Source organism: Oncorhynchus kisutch, linkage group LG18 (assembly GCF_002021735.2).
Source record: "Oncorhynchus kisutch isolate 150728-3 linkage group LG18, Okis_V2, whole genome shotgun sequence".
Lineage (NCBI taxonomy): Eukaryota > Metazoa > Chordata > Actinopteri > Salmoniformes > Salmonidae > Oncorhynchus > Oncorhynchus kisutch.
Window position 1 is genome coordinate 67807608 of NC_034191.2, and position 22255 is coordinate 67829862.

Genomic DNA, 22255 nt, shown 5'->3' on the forward strand with positions numbered 1-22255 from the left:
GGACTCCTCAGACCAAAGAACAGATTTCCACCGGTCTAATGTCCATTGTTTGTGTTTCTTGGCCCAAGCAAGTCTCTTCAAAATTAGTGTCCTTTAGTAGTGGTTTCTTTGCCGTATTCGACCATGAAGGTCTGATTCACGCAGTCTCCTCTGAACAGTTGATGTTGAGAAGTGTCTGTTACTTGAACTCTGAGAAGCATTTATTTCTGAGGCTGGTAACTAATGAACTTATCCTCTGCAGTAGAGGTAACTATGGGTTTTCCATTCCTGTGGTGGTCCTCATGAGAGCCAGTTCCATCATATTGCTTGATGGTTTTTGCGACTGCACTTGAAGAAACTTTCAAAGTTCTTGAGATTTTCTGGATTCACTGACCTTCATGTCTTAAAGTAATGATGGACTGTCGCTTCTCTTTGCTTATTTGAGGTGTTCTTGCCATAATATGGATTTGGTATTTTACCACCCCTACCTTGTCACAACACAACTGATTGGCTCAAATGCATTAAGGAAAGAAATTCCACAAATTAACAAGGAATACCTGTTAATTGAAATGCAATCCAGGTGACTAGCTCATGAAGCTGATTGACAGAATGCCAAGAGTGTACAAAGCAGTCATCAAGTCATGTTGCTACTTTGAAGAATCTCAAATATTTTTTTATTTTTTACCTTTATTTAACCAGGCAAGTCAGTTAAGAACACATTCTTATTTTCAATGACGGCCTGGGAACAGTGGGTTAACTGCCTGTTCAGGGGCAGAACGACAGATTTGTACCGTGTCAGCTCGGGGGTTTGAACTCGCAACCTTCCAGTTACTAGTCCAACGCTCTAACCACAAGGCTACGCTGCCGCTAATTTCTTGACCACTTTTTTGGTTACTACATGATAGTTTTTCGATATACCAAATCTGGAGTCAACCTGACTTATGTTTTTTAATTTAACCACTAGGCTACTTGCCGCTCCAAAATGGTTCATGAGAAGAATATCTTTAGAGTATTTTTAGCTAGCATATGTCCTAATGTGCATCTGTTAGGTATATTTGAATGCATAATTTAAAAAAAGATCTAAAACATTAAAGACTGATGTAGAGTCTGACGTATGGTTCATGAGGAGAAGATGATCGCAGATAATTTTGAGCAATAGCGTTACATATTCAAACAATGAGTTGTTAATAGTTAGTTTTTTAAAGATATCAATACCAAATCTGTGTGATTCATTTTAGGGACGTCCATGATATCTATGACAAGTTTCAAGTTGAAAGGGCACTATGGAGTGGATTTACAGTGGTTTAAATGGACACATACCTTTACTACTTTTTTGCCATCTTCTGACCAATCACTTAGCTTTTCTCAAACTAAGTTAAGACATGTACCATGGGCCTACCTACTGGTGTCATTTGGTCCCAGTGTTCATGAGAATGTATTTTAGCTTCGCTGTGAACCCCTAAATGTTTGACATCCCTGACCTAAGACATAAACTCACTCAAGCCAACTAAATTAGCTAGGGCATTTCTATCCTTAGCTGTGTCTCTGTGCTGTGTGTAGTTCCCTCCATCTACAATGTGTGTGTGTGTGTGTGTGTGTGTGTGTGTGTGTGTGTGTGTGTGTTCAGAGAGGGCGTATGGTTGCTGTGTCCGTCACAGTCACGTAGAAATAGAGATACTAGATGTTGGGGCCACCTTACCTTGTCGTCTTGGTGGTCAAGGAGTTTATCCGAACACTGAGAGGAAGAGTCACTAAGGCTCTGAGCCCTACTACCTCGGGCCCTGCTCCTTCGCTAAAAGGTAGAGAGGAACTTCACGTTACTAGAGTAGACCCAAGCTATATAAATACATGAAAGCTATTTTTTTTTATTACTAAAAAGTAGACGGACAGAAGACCTATGTAAAATAAAGACCAAATTAATAAATAAATAAAAGCTAAATATAGGGTTTAATATTAACAAAGACTGATGCACAATCAAAAAACGACTGCTCCAAATCACCATTTCATGACAGTCAAATAAATGCACCTCGTTCTATACCATAGAACAGGGACCCTTCCCCTGTTCTACCTCAGACGCAATTTACCAGCAACAGACTATTTCAAGATGACTAGATTTACCACCAATCTATCCAATGAAAACAAACGTTGAGCTAGACCCATTCTTGTCTACTGTAAGAAAACATTAATCAAGCCGCCCGAGTGGCGCAGCTGTCTAAGGCACGGCATCGCAGTGCTGAAGGAGTCACTACAGATACGGGTTCGATCCCGGGCTGTGTCGCTACCGGGAGACCCATGAGGCGGCGCACAATTGGCCCAGCGTTTTCTGGGTTAGGGGAGGGTTTGGCCGGCTGGGATGTCCATGTCCCATCGCGCTCTAGCGACTCCTTGTGGGGGCCTGGCGCATACGCGCTGACTTCGGTCGCCAGCTTAACAGTGTTTCCTCCGACACATTGGTGCGCTGGCTTCCGGGTTAAGCGGGCAGTGTGTTAAGTCTGTCCTTTATTCCTCATGCGTTTCTCATCTCCTCTATGCTGTACCAGCCTAATTACATCAGGCCATACAAAGCCATTCCACAGGTTCAATAGAACTACAAGCATTTATTTGTGTGTGTGTGTGTGTGTGTGTGTGTGTGTGTGTGTGTGTGTGTGTGTGTGTGTGTGTGTGTGTGTGTGTGTGTGTGTGTGTGTGTGTGTGTGTGCTGAGCAATTATTGCTTTTTGGTTCCGGTTCAGTTATTAAAAAATTAATTGAGGTTTTCGATTTAGTGTAGTTGTTTTTTTATACATTAAATGCATTATGAAATAATGACATTAAAATGATTTGAGCTTTTTAATGGAAATTCCAAAGCAAAAAATGGTCAACATTCAATTGACAAAACATTCCATTGTCTCCATCTGGTCCACATTGGGTAGACATCAATAGAAAAAGAGGAAATTACTATGTAATAATAAATATTTCAGTTGTGTATATTACTTAGCTTTTATTGATGACTATTATTTTTCATTCCTTAACCTCTCTGTGCACGGAACCCGGTAGCGGGCTGAAATTCCACAACATATGGTGATCGCTACATAAATAGTCATATTAAACATTCATGAAAATACAAGTGTCTCACGTGTATCGAAAGCCTAGAATCTTGCTAATCCAACTGCGTTGTCAGATTTAAAAAAGGATTTACTGCGAAAGAATACGATGCGATTATCTGAGGATAGAGCCCCATAAAAAAATTATACATTTCAACCAGCACAGGCTAACAAAATAACAAACTGCATTAAAATAAATTGTTTACCTTTGCCGATCTTCATCTGTTTGCAATCCTAATGCTCATTGTTACACAATGAATGATTGTTTGTTTGATAAAAATCAGTTTTTATAGCCTAACACAAAACATTTTGTGAACCGCTTGTGTTGTGAATTCCGTCTCATTCCATTTTCGACGACACATTCGAGGGTAAATACCCACACAAAACGTGACCTTTCTCGTCATGTTTGGTTTCAATGCAATCAACTGGTTTGTTTGTAACACAACCAAACCTGATGGGCCAACCAAACCTGATGGGCCATTTCGCGGGACATATTGACTGAAAGAAACCGATTTGAAGACAACAAGTAATGACATCACTGTGCACCAATGATATGACCACTGTTTCGTTGATTGACTGTATTTTAACCCAATGACCACTGATAGTCTTGAAATCTAGCTGGGTAGATAGCCAAAAAGCTGAGGTAAACGGCAATATGCAATGGTTATGTGTTGGAAGACCAACCCATGTAGTAAACTCCAGCGTAAAGAGAGTCATTCGCTATTGAAGTATTATACTGGAAGGAGCTACGCATATTACGCACAGCATTGTTTGGTAAACGCGCAGATTCAGCTGTTTATATATCAATTACTATGGTGACTAAGTCAGGGAAAGCTAAATCGAAGTCTAGATATACAGGTGTACACACAATTGTAGAAGAAATTGATCGGAAAAGTGAGACAGAGATTGTTGTAGGACGATTCATTTAGTGATTCCCAAGTGGAGGAATATTTTTTGAACGAAGAGGACATGTTTTGGACTGGTAAGTTCTTCTCATGCTAATGCCCTTGTTTGAAATTAATAATATAAAATATTATTTGTGATTTTTTTTAATTTTAGAAGCAATATATAAAAATGTAATGCAAATGAAATGTGAGATGCGTGTGTCTGCCGCCCCACCACAACCCACATGAAATAGCCTATTTGAGGCTGTTGAGGGGAGGGCAGGCCCACAACAGTGGCCAAAGTGAAATAGAGACAGTAGATACAGCTGGTCTGTTGTAATATAATAAAGACAGTAGATCTAGCTGGTCTGTCATAATATAATAGAGACAGTAGATCTAGCTGAAATGTCATAATATAATAGAGACAGTAGATCTAGCTGGTCTGTCATAATATAATAGAGACAGTAGATCTAGCTGAAATGTCATAATATAAAAAGAGACAGATCTAGCTGGTCTATAATAATATATTCAATCTTATGTTCCCTGTACTTATATCTGTTGATACTCACTTTACAGCAGAAAGAGACTGCTATGGCACCTGGCATCAGCAGCACAATATTGTGTAGAGCTTTGGCAAAGTGGGTGGGGTTATATCCTTCCTGTTTGGCCCTGTCCGGGGGGTATCATCGGATGGGGCCACAGTGTCTCCTGACCCCTCCTGTCTCAGCCTCCAGTATTTATGCTGCAGTAGTTTGTGTCGGGGGGTCAGTTTGTTATATCTGGAGTACTTCTTCTGTCTTATCAGGTGTCCTGTGTGAATTTAAGTATGCTCTCTCTAATTCTCTCTTTCTCTCTCGGGAGGAGGACCTAATCACTAGGACCATGCGTCAGGACTACCTGGCATGATGACTCCTTGCTGTCCCCAGTCCACCTGGCCTTGCTGCTGTTCCAGTTTCAACTGTTCTGCCTGCGGCTATGGAACCCTAAACTGTTCATATTTACTCTTGAGGTGCTGTCCTGTTGCATCCTCTACAACTACTGTGATTATTATTATTTGACCCTGCTGGTCATCTATGAACGTTTGAAAATCTCGGCCATGTTCTGTTATAATCTCCACCCGGCACAGTCAGAAGAGGACTGGCCACCCCTCATAGCCTGGTTCCTCTCTAGGTTTCTTCCTAGGTTTTGGCCTTTCTAGGGAGTTTTTCCTATATCCTTGGTTCTGTGCCTGAGCTACAGTCAGTTAGATTTGGGTATGTCTTCAAGCGGAAATTGAAAAAAGTAGGGGGGTAGCTCTAAGAGGTTATTAAATGCATCGTCTCATCTCTCCTCAGGCAGTAGCAGCCAGACAACCAACCATCTAACATTATCTCTGTGCTCCCCATATGGTATGGTCTTTGACCAATTTAGCTAGGCAAGCAGCTAACTGGCTATAACTAGTAGCTGTCTAAGTAAGCTGAAGAGCTGTGTGACAAAATCATTTTACCAGTTCTTCAAAGTAAATAAGGCATACTTTCAAGACTGCTTATTACCAACTACTACAACTATCAATCGAGCAGAACTACCTCTATCCCTCTTGTCGTTGTGTTTATTCCTCTCCCATGTGGTCTGTGTGTAGGCTATGCGTCTCTGTCCAAGCCGGGAAAGAACAGGTGCAATGGATTATTGTCATTGTAGTTAATTACCATGTTTCTCCTCTGAACTAGGTAGAATATTTGCCTAATGAAAAATACAACTCTTCAGCCCAGGATCCCACATAGTTCTTGATTTGATTTCTCAATACAGAATTGTGCGTTGAGCTCACCCGCCCCAAAAAATGGAATGGAATTCGAGTAATTGAACCGACGTCGGTCAATTAGTTGTTTAATAACCCAGGGGGGGAAAGTGTGTGTGTGTGTGTATTTTCCCCCCTGACGGATGTAGGGGAGGAGCACAAAATCTGCAACACAGCAGGGGCTCTAGCTCCAAAAAGCTCTGAGTGAGTGAAAGAGGTAAAGAGAGAGGGAGAAAGTGTGTGTAAGTGAAAGCATTTATACGATGTCTGTGTGGAATGGTGTGTACTGATGTGAATTGGAAAGCATCTCTTTGCCCACTTGTAACCCTAACCCCAGTACCCCTCACCCTCTCCCAGCCCCCAAATTCTAACCCAGCATGGGCTTAGCACACAAAGAGCAGGGGGGTGGAGGGGACAAAAGGCCTGGGAGGCAATGCTGATTAGATGGGGGTTGATGGGCAAGGGAGACAGTGGGGCTGGAGGGGAGAGAGGGGTGGGGGAGAGAGAAGTGCTGGAGAAGGGGAAAGAGAGGAGAGGGGTAAAAAAGGAGAGAGGGAATGGGTTGATGGTTGGAGGGAGAGAGAAAGGGGCTAGAGGTAGAGACGAACGGATGGCTCCAATTTCAGCAGTTGTAATTGGCAGAGAAGAATGTCAAGTCATTTAAGAAAGGAAAGGTATTTCCCAGTGTGTGTGTCCATGTCGTAGAGTGACAATGTGTGTGTGTCCATGGCGTAGAGTGCCAGTGTGTGTGTGTCCATGGCGTGGAGTGCCAGTGTGTGTGTGTCCATGGCGTAGAGTGCCAGTGTGTATGTGTGTGTGTCCATGGCGTGGAGTGCCAGTGTGTGTATGTTCATGGCGTGGAGTGCCAGTGTGTGTGTGACCATGGCGTGGAGTGCCAGTGTGTGTGTGACCATGGCGTGGAGTGCCAGTGTGTGTGTGTCCATGGCGTGGAGTGCCAGTGTGTGTAGAGGAAGTGCAGGCCTTCAAAAAGCTTACAGTTTTTGTTCTGACAGACAGAGGGTTGGGAAGAAAAACTAGATTCCAAGTTTTTGAGATAAGACCACTCTTCTTCCCCCAGCACAGTAAGAACGTTAGAAAAGTATGACAGAATACAGAGAGAGATCTTACCAGTTTACTGTAGTGGTACTTGCAGTAGCCACAGTATTTGACGTTGTCTGCGTCCGACCCTTGCTCCTCACACAACAACCCAGCAAACTGGGCACTGAGGAGAGAGAATATGTATCAAGAGAGAGAAGGGGATAGAGAGAAAAGTGAAAGGAAAAGACATAAGAGACAAAATATTATATACGCTGAGTGTACAAAACATTAGGAGGAATGTGATTGTCATTAGGACTTGATGCAGCTGTACATATGATTGATTTATCCATGACGTCTGTATGTGTTTCTGCAATTGAAATGTTGGCGTGTCTACGTCAAAACGTGTTCTTTTATGGTGTATATGTCTGGAAGTTGTGACAGAATGTCTGATATTGGTCTCAAAACATTGTCCCCTCCGCTGCTGTCATGGTTGAACCAGGTCTCTCTTGAAAAATAGATTTTATCTCAATGAGACTAATCTAATCCTAATCATATGGCGTTCTGCATTAGCATCGAACAGCCCCCAGCTAGAAACCATTATACACAGGCAGTTAGAAAAGCCAAGGCTAGCTTTTTCAAGCAGAAATTTTTTCATGCAACACTAACTCAAAAAAGTTCTGGGACACTGTAAAGTCCATGGAGAATAAGAACACCTCCTCCCAGCTACCCACTGCACTGAAGATAGGAAACACTGTCACCACTGATAAATCCACTATAATTGAGAATTTCAATAAGCATTTTTCTACGGCTGGCCATGCTTTCCACCTGGCTACCCCTACCCGGTCAACAGCACTGCACCCCCCACAGCAACTCGCCCAAGCCTTCCCCATTTCTCCTTCTCCCAAATCCAGTCAGCTGATGTTCTGAAAGAGCTGCAAAATCTGGACCCCTACAAATCAGCCGGGCTAGACAATCTGGACCCTTTCTTTCTAAAAATGATCTCCCGAAATTGTTGCCACCCCTATTACTAGCCTGTTCAACCTCTCTTTCGTATCGTCTGAGATTCCCAAAGATTGGAAAGCAGCTGCGGTCATCCCCCTCTTCAAAGGGGGGGGCACTCTTGATCCAAACTGCTACAGACCTATATCTAATCCTACCCTGCCTTTCTAAGGTCTTCGAAAGCCAAGTCAACAAACAAATTACCGACCATTTCGAATCTCACCATACCCTCTCTGCTATGCAATCTGGCTGCCGAGCTGGTCATGGGTGCACCTCAGCCACGCTCAAGGTCCTAAACGATATCTTAACCGCCATCGATAAGAAACATTACTGTGCAGCCGTATTCATTGATCTGGCCAAGGCTTTCGACTCTGTCAATCACCACATCGGCAGACTCGACAGCCTTGGTTTCTAAAAAACGATTGCCTCACCTGGTACACCAACTACTTCTCTGACAGAGTTCAGTGTGTCAAATTGGAGAGTCTGTTGTCCAGACCTCTGGCAGTGTCTATGGGGGTGCCACAGGGTTCAATTCATGGACTGACTCTCTTCATCCATGATGTCGCTCTTGCTGCTGGTGAGTCTCTGATCCACCTCTACGCAGACGACACCATTCTGTATACTTCCGGCCCTTCTTTGGACACTGTGTTTACAACCCTGAAGGCAAGCTTCAATGCCATACAACTCTCCTTCTGTGGCCTCCAATTGCTCTTAAATACAAGTAAAATTAAATGCATGCTCTTCAACCGATCGCTGCCTACACCTGCCTGCCTGTCCAACATCACTACTCTGGACAGCTCTGACTTAGAATAACTGGACAACTACAAATACCTAGGTGTCTGGTTAGACTGTAAACTCTCCTTCCAGGCCCACATCCAACATCTCCAATCCAAAGTTAAATCTAGAATTGGCTTCCTATTTCGCAACAAAGCATCCTTCACTCATGCTGCCAAACATACCCTTGTAAAACTGACCATCCTACCAATCCTCAACTTCGGCGATGTCATTTACAAAATAGCCTCCAATACCCTACTCAACAAATTGGATGCAGTCTATCACAGTGCCATCCGTTTTGACACCAAAGCCCCATATACTACCCACCATTGCGACCTGTAAGCTCTCGTTGGCTGGTCCTCGCTTCATACTCGTCGCCAAACCCACTGGCTCCATGTCATCTACAAGACCCTGCTAGGTAAAGTCCCCACTTATCTCAGCTCGCTGGTCACCATAGCATCACCCACCTGTAGCACATGCTCCAGCAGGTATATCTCTCTAGTCACCCCCAAAACCAATTCTTTCTTTGGCCGCCTCTCCTTCCAGTTCTCTGCTGCCAATGACTGGAACGAACTACAAACATTTCTGAAACTGGAAACACTTATCTCCCTCACTAGCTTTAAGCACCAGCTGTCTGAGCAGCTCACAGATTACTGCACCTGTACATAGCCCACCTATAATTTAGCCCAAACAACTACCTCTTTCCCTACTGTATTTATTTTATTTATTTATTTTGCTCCTTTGCACCCCATTATTTTTTATTTCTACTTTGCACATTCTTCCACTGCAAATCTACCATTCCATTGTTTTACTTGCTATATTGTATTTAGTTTGCCACCATGGCCTTTTTTTGCCGTTACCTCCCTTATCTCACCTCATTTGCTCACATCGTATATAGACTTGTTTATACTATATTATTGACTGTATGTTTGTTTTTACTCCATGTGTAACTCTGTGTCGTTGTATGTGTCGAACTGCTTTGCTTTATCTTGGCCAGGTCGCAATTGTAAAGGAGAACTTGTTCTCAACTTGCCTACCTGGTTAAATAAAGGTGAAATAAAACAAATAAAAAAATCTGGATAAATAAAGGTACAAAAAAATAATAATTAGGAGGTCCTGCTCTTTCTATGACAGAATGACCATGTGAATCCAGGTGAAAGCTATGATCCCTCATTGATGGAATTTGTCCACTAGATGTAGATGAAGGGATGGAGACAGGTGAAAGAAGGATTTATAAGCCTTGAGACAATTCAGACATGGATTGAGTATATGTGCCATTCAGAAGATGAATGGGCAAAACAAAAGATTGTGCCTTGGAACGGGGTATGATAGTAGATTCCAGGCGGACCAGTTCGAGTGTATCAAGAACTGCAATGCTGCTGGGTTTTTCACGCTCAACAGTTTCCTGTGTGTATGAAGAATGATCCCCCACCCAACGGACATCCAGCCAACTTATAGGAAGCATTGGAGTCAACATGGGCCAGCATCCCTGTGGAACGCTTTCGACACCTTAGAGTCCACGCCTCAACAAATTGAGGCTGCTCTGAGGGCAAGGGGAGGGGACTCAATATCAGGAAGGTGTTTGTAATGTTTTGTACAGTGACAGTCAGTCAGTGTATATTACATACAAATTGTAGGTATTTGAATGAAGCTCACAATGTAAACATGCGTTAATGAAGATGTAGGTATTTGAATGTGGCTCTGGCTCACCATGTGACATGGAAGGCTTGTCGGCAGCCATGTTTGTTACAGGTCATGCAGGCTCCGGTGGCAGCTTTACTCTCTCTGCCCTGGTCCTCACAGATATAACACTTCTACACACACACACACACACACACACACACACACACACACACAGAGGAAAAAACAGTCACACACAGAAATGTAGGGACACAAACAGACAGAGTGAAGTATGTGTACCTTGTTGTAGCGATCGTGGGGTACAGACTGCAGTACGATAGGTTCCATGGTGGAGACATTAGCAAACTCCACTTCTGGGATGTAGAGGGCACACACCACATGGGCCCAACCTATAAAACACACAGAGAACAAACATCAGCCCACACACTATTACGTATTCAAACACACACCCACATAAATCCCTTTCCATTTCAAATCGTGTTAGTGGGAAAGGTAGCTGACGAACTTGAGCAGGAATGGGCAGTGGGCCAGTTGAATGACAAGTCAGATGGTGGTGAATAGTATCTCCCTCCCTCCGTTTTCTCTCTATTCCAGGAACAACAATAAGATTCAACTTACAGTTGAACCCCTGCCCTGCCTTTGACCTAGCCGGGGCGGACACGGGGATGAGAGGGGGAGGAGAAGAGATGGAGGAGAAAGAGGGTGTAAAAGGGGATGTTGTTTTGAAGTCCCTCCAAGAATCTGGCAGAGGACTATAAAACAGGGCCATAAAACCATACAGTCTCCATACACACAAACAGAAATTTGCATCCTACAGCACTAATTCCAAAAGGTTTTGGGACACTAAAGTTCATGGAGAATAAGACCACCTCCTCTCAGCTGCCCATTGCACTGAGGCTAGGAAACACTGTCACCACCGATAAATCCACAATAGAGAATTTCAATAAACATTTCTCTACGACTGGCCACGCTTTCCACCTGGCTACCCCAAACCCGGTCAACAGCTCTGCACCCCCTGCAGCAACTGGCCCAAGCCCCCCCCTGCTTCTCCTTCACCCAAATCCAGACAGATGAAGTCCTGAAAGAGCTGCAGAATCTGGATCCCTACAAATCAGCTGGGCTAGACAATCTGGACCCTCTCTTCCTAAAATTATCCGCCGCCATTGTCGCAACCCTTATTACTAGCCTGTTCAACCCATCTTTTGTATCGTCAGATTCCTAAAGACTGGAAAGCGACCACGGTCATCCCCCTCTTCAAAGGGGGAGACACTCTAGACCCAAACTGTTACAGACCTACAGTGGGGAGAACAATATTTGATACACTGCCGATTTTGCAGGTTTTCCTACTTACAAAGCATGTAGAGGTCTGTAATTCTTATCATAGGTACACTTCAACTGCGAGAGACGAAATCTAAAACAAAAATCCAGAAAATCACATTGTATGATTAAGTAATTAATTTGCATTTTATTGCATGACATACAGTGGGGCAAAAAAGTATTTAGTCAGCCACCAATTGTGCAAGTTCTCCCATTTAAAAAGATGAGAGGCCTGTAATTTTCATCATAGGTACACTTCAACTATGACAGACAAAATGAGAAGAAACATCCAGAAAATCACATTGTAGGATTTTTAATGAATTTATTTGCAAATTATGGTGGAAAATAAGTATTTGGTCAATAACACAAGTTTATCTCAATATTTTGTTATATAACCTTTGTTTGCAATGACAGAGGTCAAACGTTTCACAAGGTTTTCACACACTGTTGCTGGTATTTTGGCCCATTCCTCCATGCATATCTCCTCTAGAGTTGTGATGTTTTGGGGCTGTTGCTGGGCAACACAGACTTTCAACTCCCTCCAAAGATTTTCTATGGGGTTGAGATCTGGAGACTGGCTAGGCCACTCCAGGGCCTTGAAATGTTTCTTACGAAGCCACTCCTTCGTTGCCCGGGCGGTGTGTTTGGGATCATTGTCATGCTGAAAGACCCAGCCATGTTTCATCTTCAATGCCCTTGCTGATGGAAGGAGGTTTTCACTCAAAATCTCACGATACACGATACAATATCTCACCTCGTGGGGCATCAATGATCATGAGGAAGGTGAGGATCAGCCCAGAACTACACGGCGGGACCTGGTCAATGACCTGAGGAGAGTTGGGACCACAGTCTCAAAGAAAACCATTAGTAACACACTACGCCGCCCTGCTCAAGCCAGCGCATGTCCAGGCCCGTCTGAAGTTTGCCAATGATCATCTGGATGATCCAGAGGAGGAATGGGAGAAGGTCATGTGGTCTGATGAGACAAAAATAGAGCTTTTTGGTCTAAACTCCACTCGCCGTGTTTGGAGGAAGAAGAAGGATGAGTACAACCCCAAGAATACCATCCCAACCGTGAAGCATGGAGGTGGAAACATCATTCTTTGGGGATGCTTTTCTGCAAAGGGGACAGGAAGACTGCACCGTATTGAGGGGAGGATGGATGGGGCCATGTATCGCGAGATCTTGGCCAACAACCTCCTTCCCTCAGTACGAGCATTGAAGATGGGTCGTGGCTGGGTCTTCCAGCATGAAAACGACCCGAAACACACAGCCAGGGCAACTAAGGAGAGGCTCCGTAAGAATCATCTCAAGGTCCTGGAGTGGCCTAGCCAGTCTCCAGACCTGAACCCAATAGAAAATATTTGGAGGGAGCTGAAAGTCCGTATTGAAGGATCTGGAGAAGGTCTGTATGGAGGAGTGGTCCAAAATCCCTGCTGCAGTGTGTGCAAACCTGGTCAAGAACTACAGGAAATGCATGATCTCTGTAATTGCAAACAAAGGTTTCTGTACCAAATATTAAGTTCTGCTTTTCTGATGTATCAAATACTTATGTCATGCAATAAAATGCAAATTAATTACTTAAAAATCATACAATGTGATTTTCTAGATTTTTGTTTTAGATTCCGTCTCTCACAGTTGAAGTGTACCTATGATAAAAATGACAGACCTCTACATTCTTTGTAAGTAGGAAATCCTGCAAAATCAGCAGTGTATCAAATACTTGTTCTCCCCACTGTATATCCATCCTGCCCTGCCTTTCTAAAGTCTTTGAAAGCCAAGTGAACAAACAGATCACCGACAATCTCGAATCCCACCGTACCTTCTCCGCTATACAATCTGGTTTCCGAGCTGGTCACAGGTGCACCTCAGCCACGCTCAAGGTCCTAAACGATATCATAACCACCATCGATAAAAAAACAGTACTGTGCAGCCGTCTTCATCGACTTTCAACTCTGTCAATCACCGCATTCTTATCGGCAGACACAACAGCCTTAGTTTCTCGAATGGCTGCCTCACCTGGTTCACCAACTACTTCTCTGATAGAGTTCAGTGTGTCAAATTGGAGGGCCTGCTGTCTGGACCTCTGGCAGTCTCTATGGGGGTGCTACAGGGTTCAATTCTTGGGCCAACTCATTTCTCTGTATAAATCAATAATGTCGCTCTTGCTGCGGGTGATTCTCTGATCCAGCTCTACACAGACGACACCATTCTGTATATATCTGGCCCTTCTTTGGACACTGTGTTAACAAACCTCCAAACGAGCTTCAATGCCATACAACGCTCCTTCCGAGGCCTCCAACTGCTCTTAAATGCTAATAAAACTAAATACATGCTCTTCAACTGATCGCTACCTGCACCCACCCGCCTAGCATCACTAATATGGACGGTTCTGACTTAGAATACGTGGACAATTATAAATACCTAGGTGTCTGGCTAGACTGTAATAAGCATCTCCAATAAATAAAAAAAATCTAGAAGTGGCTTCCTATTTCGCAATAAAGCCTCCTTCACTCATGCTGCCAAACATACCCTCGTAAAACTGACATGGGGGCATGTGACAAATACAATTTGATCTATAGTGGTGAAGACAGTAGTATGACTGACAACTTTACCAGCACAAGGTCTTTCTAAAAGCCTAATCTCTGATGAAGCAAGCTAAATGATAGTGTTTGCCTAGCTAGCTACATGGCAAATGAATAGGTATGTTCACATATCTAAAATGACATGATTATTTACTGACCATATAAAGCAGTTACTTGCTGTATAGATGAGAGAGCTAAATGTGTTTTGCAAGAAATAATGTGGACACCTGCTCGTCCAACATATCTTTCCAAAATCATGGGCATTCATACGGAGTTGGTCCCCCTATGCTGCTATAGCAACCTCCACTTCTCTGGGAAGGCTTTCCACTAGATTTTGAAACATTGCTGTGGGGACTTGCTTCCTTTCAGCCCCAACAACAATAGTGAGGTTGGGCGGTTAGGCCTGGCTCGCAGTCAGCGTTCCAATTCATCCCAAAGGTGTTTGATGGGGTTGAGGTCAGGCCAGTCAAGTTCCTCCACACCGATCTTGACAAACCATTTCTGTATGACCTCGCTTTGTGCACATGGGGCATTGTCATGCGGAAACAGGGGGGGCCTTCCCCCAAACTGTTGCCACAAAGTTGGAAGCAGAGGATTGTGTAGAATGTCATTGTATGCTGTAGCATTAAGATTTCTCGTCACTGGAACTAGGGGGCCTAGCCCGAACCATGAAAAACAGCCCCAGACCATCATTCCTCCTATACCAAACATTAGTTGGCACTACGCATTGGAGCAGGTAGCATTCTCCTGGCATCTCCCGAACCCAGATTCGTCCATCGGACTTCCAGATGGTGTACATTTCATGAAGCTCCTGACAAACAGTTCTTGTAATGACGTTGCTTCCAGAGGTAGTTTTGAACTCGGTAGTGAGTGTTGCAACAGAGGACAGACAATTTTTATGTGGTTCTAAACTCGGTGGTCCCGTTCTCCCCGGGCGCCGAAGACGTGGATGTCGATTAACTTCTTATGGCTGGGGACAGTATTGAGTAGCTTGGATGAATAAGGTGCCCAGAGTAAACTGCCTGCTACTCAGGCCCAGGTGCTAATATATGCATATAACTATTATATTCGGATAGAAAATACTCTGAGGTTTCTAAAACTGTTTGAATGATGTCTGTGAGTATAACATAACTCATATGGCAGGCAAAAACCTGAGAGAAAAATCCAACCAGGAAGTGGAAAATCTGAGGTCTGTAGTATTTCCAAGTCATTGCCTATCAAATATACAGTGTCTATGGGGTCATATTGCACTTCCTAAGGCTTCCACTAGATGTCAACAGTCTTTATAACCTTGTTTGATGCTTCTACTGTGAAGGAGGGTGGAATGAGAGCTGATTGAGTCAGGGCTCTGCCAGAGTGACATGAGCAGATCACGCGCGCTCACGTGAGAGTTAGCTGCGTTCCATCACATTTCTACAGACAAAGGAATTCTCCAGTTGAAAAATTATTGAATATTTATGATAAAAACATCCTAAAGATTGATCCTATACTTCGTTTGACATGTTTCTACAAACTGTAATATGACTTTTCGTCTGAACGTTCGCCTGGACTTGCCCGCACCTCGTGAGTTTGGATTGTGTACTAAACACACAAACAAAAAGGAGGTATTTGGACATAAATGATGGACTTTATCGAACAAATCAAACATTTGTGGAACTGGGATTCCTGGGAGTGCATTCTGATGAAGATCAAAGGTAAGTGAATATTTATAATGCTATTTCTGACTTCTGTTGACTCCACAACATGGCGGGTATCTGTATGGCTTGTTTTTGTGTCTGAGCGCTGTACTCAGATTATTGCATGGTGTGCTTTTTTAGGAAAGTTTTTTTGAAATCTGACAGAGGTTGCATTAAGGATAAGTGTATCTAAAGTTCCATGCATAACACTTGTATTTTCATCAACATTTATGATGAGTATTTCTGTAAATTGATGTTGCTCTCTGCAAAATCACCGGATGTTTTGGAAGCAAAACATTACTGAACGTAACGCGCCAATGTAAACTGAGATTTTTGGATATAAATATGAACTTTATCAAACAAAACATACATGTATTGTGTAACATGAAGTTCTATGAGTGTCATCTGATGAAGATCAAAGGTTAGTGATTATTTATATTTCTGCTTTTTGTGACTCCTCTGTTTGGCTGGGAAAATGCCTGTGTTTTTCTGTGACTTGGTGCAGACCTAACATAATCGTTTGGTGTGCTTTCGTCGTAAAGCCTTTTTGTAATCGGACACTGAGGTGGGATTATCAACAATTTTATCTTTAAAATGGTGTAAAATACTTGTATGTTTGAGGAATTTTAATTATGAGATTTGTTGTTTTGAATTTGGCGCCCTGCACTTCACTGGCTGTTGTCATATCGATCCCGTTAGCGGGATCTAAGCCATAAGAAGTTTTAAGGCAGCCCCCCGCACCTCTCTGATTCAGAGGAGTTGGGTTAACCTCTCTCTACGCTAGCGTCCCATCTGGCCAACATCCAGTGAGAAAAAAAAGAAAAAAGAAGATTGCAGAGCTCCAAATTTAAATACAGAAATACTCATTATAAAAATTCAGAAAAGATACAACTATTTTACATAGGCTTAACCTTTTGTAACTAGGGGGCAGTATTTTCATTTTTGGATAAAAAACGTTCCCGTTTTAACTTCTTGGATATAGGGGGCGCTCTTATAATTTATGGATAAAAAAACGTGCCCGTTTTAAGCGCAATATTTTGTCATGAAAAGATGCTCGACTATGCATATAATTGGCAGCTCTAAGGTTTCCAAAACTGCAAAGATATTATCTGTGAGTGCCACAGAACTCATGCTACAGGCGAAACCAAAATGATACTTCAACCAGGAAATGGGCAGAATTTTCAAAGCTCTGTTTTCTATTGTCTCCTTATATGGCTGTGAATGCGCCGGGAATGAGCCTGCCCTTCCTATCGTTTCTCCAAGGTGTCTGCAGCATTGTGACGTTATTTGTAGGAATATCATTGGAAGATTGGCCATAAGAGACTACATTTTCCAGGGGTCCGCCCGGTGTCCTTTGTCTAAATTGGTGCGTAATCTACAAGCTGCACGCAGTCATCCAGTTATTGAGAGGAGAGAGAAGGCTTTCAACGAACGATATATCATGAAGAGAAATGTGAAAAACACCTTGAGGATTGATTCTAAACGTTTGCCATGTTTCTGTCAATATTATGGAACTAATTTGGGAAAAAGTTCGGCATGGTAGTGACCGCATTTTCCGGTCACCACTATAAAAGGAACATTTGCTATCTAACTGGGAGTCTCCTGAGTGAAAGCATTCCAAAGTTCTTCAAAGGTAAATGATTTCATTCGATTGCTTTTCTTATTTTTGTGAAAATGTTGCCTGCTGCCAGCAGAGCCTAGAACATTATGCCATGATAAACTTACACAAATGCTTGTCTAGCATTGGCTGTAAAGCATATTTTGAAAATCTGAGATAACAGTGTGATTAACAAAAGGGTAAGCTGTGTCTCAATACATTTAATTTGTGATTTTCATGAATAGGAAGATTTATGTCCGCTGCGTTATGCTAATTCGTTTGAGGCTATGATTACGCTCCCGGATCCGGGTTTGATAGTCGCAAGAAGTTAAAGATTAACTTCTTGTGAATCCAACCACGGTGTCAGATTTTTTTAAATGCTTTACGGCGAAAGCATACCTTACAATTATTTGAGAACATAGCCCAGCAGACAAATCATTACAAATAGTAACCAGCCAAGTAGAAGAGTTACACATGTCAGAAATAGAGAAAATTAATCACTTACCTTTGATTATTTTCATATGGTTGCACTCAGAAGACATTCATTTATTCAATAAATCTTCCTTTTGTTCGATAAAGTCTCTTTACATCCGAAAACCGCAGACAAAAAAATCCAAATAGTATCCGTAAAGTTCATAGAAACATGTCAAACGATGTTTATAATCAATCATTGGGTTGTTTTTAGCCCAAATAATCGATAATATTTAAACCGGACAATAACGCTGTCAATATAAAAAGGTAAACAAGAAAGGCACTCTCCTCGCCGCGCGCATGAAAAAGCTCTGACACGACAGGGTCCACTCATTCAGACTGCTCTTACTCCCTCATTTTTCAGAATACAAGCCGGAAACAATTTCTAAAGACTGTTGACATCTAGTGGAAGGCATAGGAACTGCAATTTGAGTCCTAAGTCAATGGATACTGTAATGGCATTGAATAGAAAACTAAAACAGCAAAAAATCCTACATCCTGAATGGATCTTTCTCGGGTTTTCGCCTGCCAAATCAGTTCTGTTATACTCACAGACATTATTTTAAAGGTTTTGGAAACAGAGTGTTTTCTATCCAAATCTACTAATTATATGCATATCCTATCTTCTCGGCCTGAGTAGAAGGCAGTTTAATTTGGGCACGCTTTTCATCCAAAATTCCAAATGCTGCCCCCTAGAGAAGTTAAATACGGAAGACACATTTCAGTTGTACAACTGACTAGGTATCCCCCTTTCCCTTTCTGTGAGCTTGTGTGGCCTACCACTTCGATACTGAGCCGTTGTTGCTCCTAGACATTTCCACTTCACAATAACAGCACTTACAGTTGACACGGGCAGCTCTAATAGGGTAGAAATGTGCCTTACTGACTTATTGGAAAGGTGGCATCATGTGATGGTGTCACGTTGAAAGTAACAGAGCTCTTCAGTAAGGCCATTCTACGTCTATATAAATTGCATGGCTGTGCTCGATTTTATACACCTGTCAGCAACAGGTGTGGCTGAAATAGCCGAATCAACTAATTTGAAGGGCTGTCCACATACTTTTGTATTTATAGTGTACATTCCATCCATGTTTACAGTCTTCGCTGTGACCTTCTGGTGAACCCAGAGAGGAACCTCCTCTCAGCCCTATTTACCCAAGCCTGGCTCGCCCCCTCATAAACACACACAACAGGCAGCACACATCCCATTAATGAGACAAAATAAGCATTGGCTAACCACAGAACCTTGTTAGAGGCCAACAGCCTGTGTGTCAATAGTTGATGGGATTACTCAGATCAAGGAGGCTCCATATCAGTGTTTCCCAAAGTAGGGGCTTGGTTCATAGAACCGGGGTTACGTAAGTAACCTCCCGCGGCGGCCGCTAGAGGTGGTTGTAATAAACAGAGGTTTCTGTTTTCTTCCTACAAATGTGTCTCTATCTTTTGAATGGTTTAAGCTACAAAATATTATGACCCCATCACTGAGAGATAAGACTCTCAGGAAAACGTATGTCTGTTTCCCTCTACAATGTCAACATGCCACGCAGGACTCATTGGAACAGAGTGGACAAGACCAGGCACTAAACCCAACTGAGGGAAAAAATAACATCACTAGCTAGGTTTCCTTCCAAGTGAGACAGATTTTCATGCAAATATTCTAAAATCTGCATGAAAACAATATGCACATTTTCCCACAAGAGATGTTTCCATCAAATTTACTTGTTGCGAATAAACATCTGTGTGTGATGGCGTAGTGGACATAAAAATACATTTTGTGGTTAAATTCCCACGTACCGAATACAAGTTAAAAGGGTTCCCATCACATTTTCAACTGTGCTAATGGCAGAGAATCGAACATGGGGGAGACTCGCACTTGAGCCTTTCACTTTCAGTTTTGGCCCACCAGCTTCAAAAAGCTCTAAAACCTGCGGAGCTGCTAGCAATGGTTTGGGTCTCACTGTGTGTCCCTTACATATGGTTAATCATAACATGCAGTGAGTATTGTAGGCTTTCTCATATGAACTGAAATTGAGCAAACAGTGCAGCAACCAGGAAATGACAGAACGATTTATACATTGCCTCCTTGACCCGATTTCCACTAGATAGCAAAAGTCAGATGCCGTTCAGGTGGAAGAAATCAATAGGCGAATATCACAGCCAATCACAACACTTGCGGGTAAGACTATCATTCCACTATTACTGCAGATATATTATGGACATTTTCTGAAATTGAAATGCAAAATTATATATAAAAATCCTGTGTAGCCCCTTTAACCATCTGTAAGGGACACACAGTGAGACCCAAACCATTCCTGGCAGCACCGCAGCTGCAATGTGAATTCACATGGAATTGTATTACTTTTTCAAACGTAGTGCCATTAACAATGGCAGTTTAAACGGTAAGAACATTTTTCCATTTGTCACATCCCTACTCACAACACACCTATCCCAGACATATAGGTGATTCTTACCTCCGTTATCAGTCCTCTTGAGGGCGCCGTCTTTGTGGGGGCAAAGCTCACACCTCTGCAGAGAGAGAAACAGGAGGGAGGGAGACATGGGCGATTAGCAAAACTCTTTATCATGCAGATATATACTATACTATATAGGCTCTGCATCTGTCCTCATGCTCCTAGACCTTAGTGCTGCTTTTGATACCATCAATCAACACATTCTTTTGGAGAGATTGGAAACCCAAATTGGTCTACACGGACAAGTTCTGGCCTGGTTTAGATCTCATCTGTGGGAAAGATATCAGTTTGTCTCTGTGAATGGTTTGTCCTCTGACAAATTAACTGTTAATTTCGGTATTCCTTCCTTTCACTGCTATGCAGATGACACAGCTGTACATTTCAATGAAACATGGTGAAGCCCCAAAATTGCCCTCGCTGGAAGCCTGTGTTTCTTTTTTCTTTCTTTTTAAAATTGTACCCCTTTTTCTCCTCAATTTCGTGGTATCCAATTGTTTTAGAAGCTACTATCTTGTCTCATCGCTACAACTCCTGTACGGGCTCGGGAGAGACGAAGGTTGAAAGTCATGCGTCCTCGATACACAACGCAACCAAGCCGCACTGCTTCTTAACACAGAGCGCATCCAACCCGGAAGCCAGCCACACCAATGTGTCGGAGGAAACACCGTGCGTGTGGCAACCTTGGTTAGCGCGCACTGCGCCCGGCCCACCACAGGAGTCAGTGGTGCGCGATGAGACAAGGACATTCTTACCGGCCAAGCCCTCCCTAACCCAGACGACGCTAGGCCAATTGTGCGTCGCCCCACGGACCTCCCGGTCGCGGCCGGTTATGACAGAGCCTGGGCGCGAACCCAGAGTCTCTGATGGCACAGCTGGCGCTGCAGTACAGCGCCCTTAACCACTGCGCCACCCGGGAGGTCCGGAAGCCTGTGTTTCAGACATAAGGAAGTGGATGGCTGCAAACGTTCTACTTTTAAACTCGGACAAAATAGAGATGCTTGTTCTAGGTCCCAAGAAACAAAGAGACCTTCTGTTGAATCTGACAATTAATCTTGATGGTTGTGCAGTCGTCTCAAATAAAACTGAAGGACCTCGGCGTTACTCTGGACCCTGATCTCTCTTTTGACGAACATATCAAGACTGTTTCAAGGACAGCTTTTTTCCATTTATGTAACATTGCAAAAATCAGAAATGTTATGTCCAAAAATGATGCAGAACAGTTAATCAATGCTTTTGTTACTTCTAGGTTAGACTACTGCAATGCTCTACTTTCCGGCTACCCGGATAAAGCACTAAATAAACTTCAGTTAGTGCTAAATACGGCTGCTAGAATCCTGACTAGAACCAAAAAATTTGATCATATTACTCCAGTGCTAGCCTCCCTACACTGGCTTCCTGTTAAGGCAAGGGCTGATTTCAAGGTTTTACTGCTAACCTACAAAGCATTACTTGGGCTTGCTCCTACCTATCTTTCCGATTTGGTCCTGTCGTACATACCTACACGTACGCTACGGTAACAAGATGCAGGCCTCCTAATTGTCCCTCGAATTAAAAAAAAAACAGCTGGAGGCAGGGCTTTCTCCTATAGAACAATTTTTATAGAATGGTCTGCCTACCCATGTGAGAGACGCAGACTCGGCCTCAACCTTTAACTCTTTACTGAAGACTCATCTCTTCAGCAGGTCCTATGATTAAGTGTAGTCTGGCCCAGGAGTGTGAAGGTAGACGGAAAGCCCTTGCTGTCTCTGCCTGGCCAGTTCCCCTCTCGCCACTGGGATTCTCTGCCTCTAACCCTATTACAGGGGCTGAGTCACTGGCTTACTGGTGCTCTTCCATGCCGCCTGGGGGTATCATCAGATGGGGCCACAGTGTCTTCTGACCCCTCCTGTCTCAGCCTCCAGTATTTATGCTGCAGTAGTTTGTGTCGGGGGACTAGGGCCAGTCTGTTATATCTGGAGTATTTATCC

General features: G+C 43.1%; 1 protein-coding gene across 1 annotated transcript in view; it reads right to left on the reverse strand.

The window, feature by feature from the left end:
• The window catches only part of mllt10 (MLLT10 histone lysine methyltransferase DOT1L cofactor), a 66752-nt gene that overhangs the window by 39282 nt on the left and 5215 nt on the right, over window positions 1–22255 (reverse strand). The window contains 5 exon segments of the mRNA XM_031796553.1: window positions 1679–1771; window positions 6848–6941; window positions 10241–10344; window positions 10451–10560; window positions 20289–20343. Coding sequence (XP_031652413.1) covers window positions 1679–1771; window positions 6848–6941; window positions 10241–10344; window positions 10451–10560; window positions 20289–20343 — 456 coding nt within the window.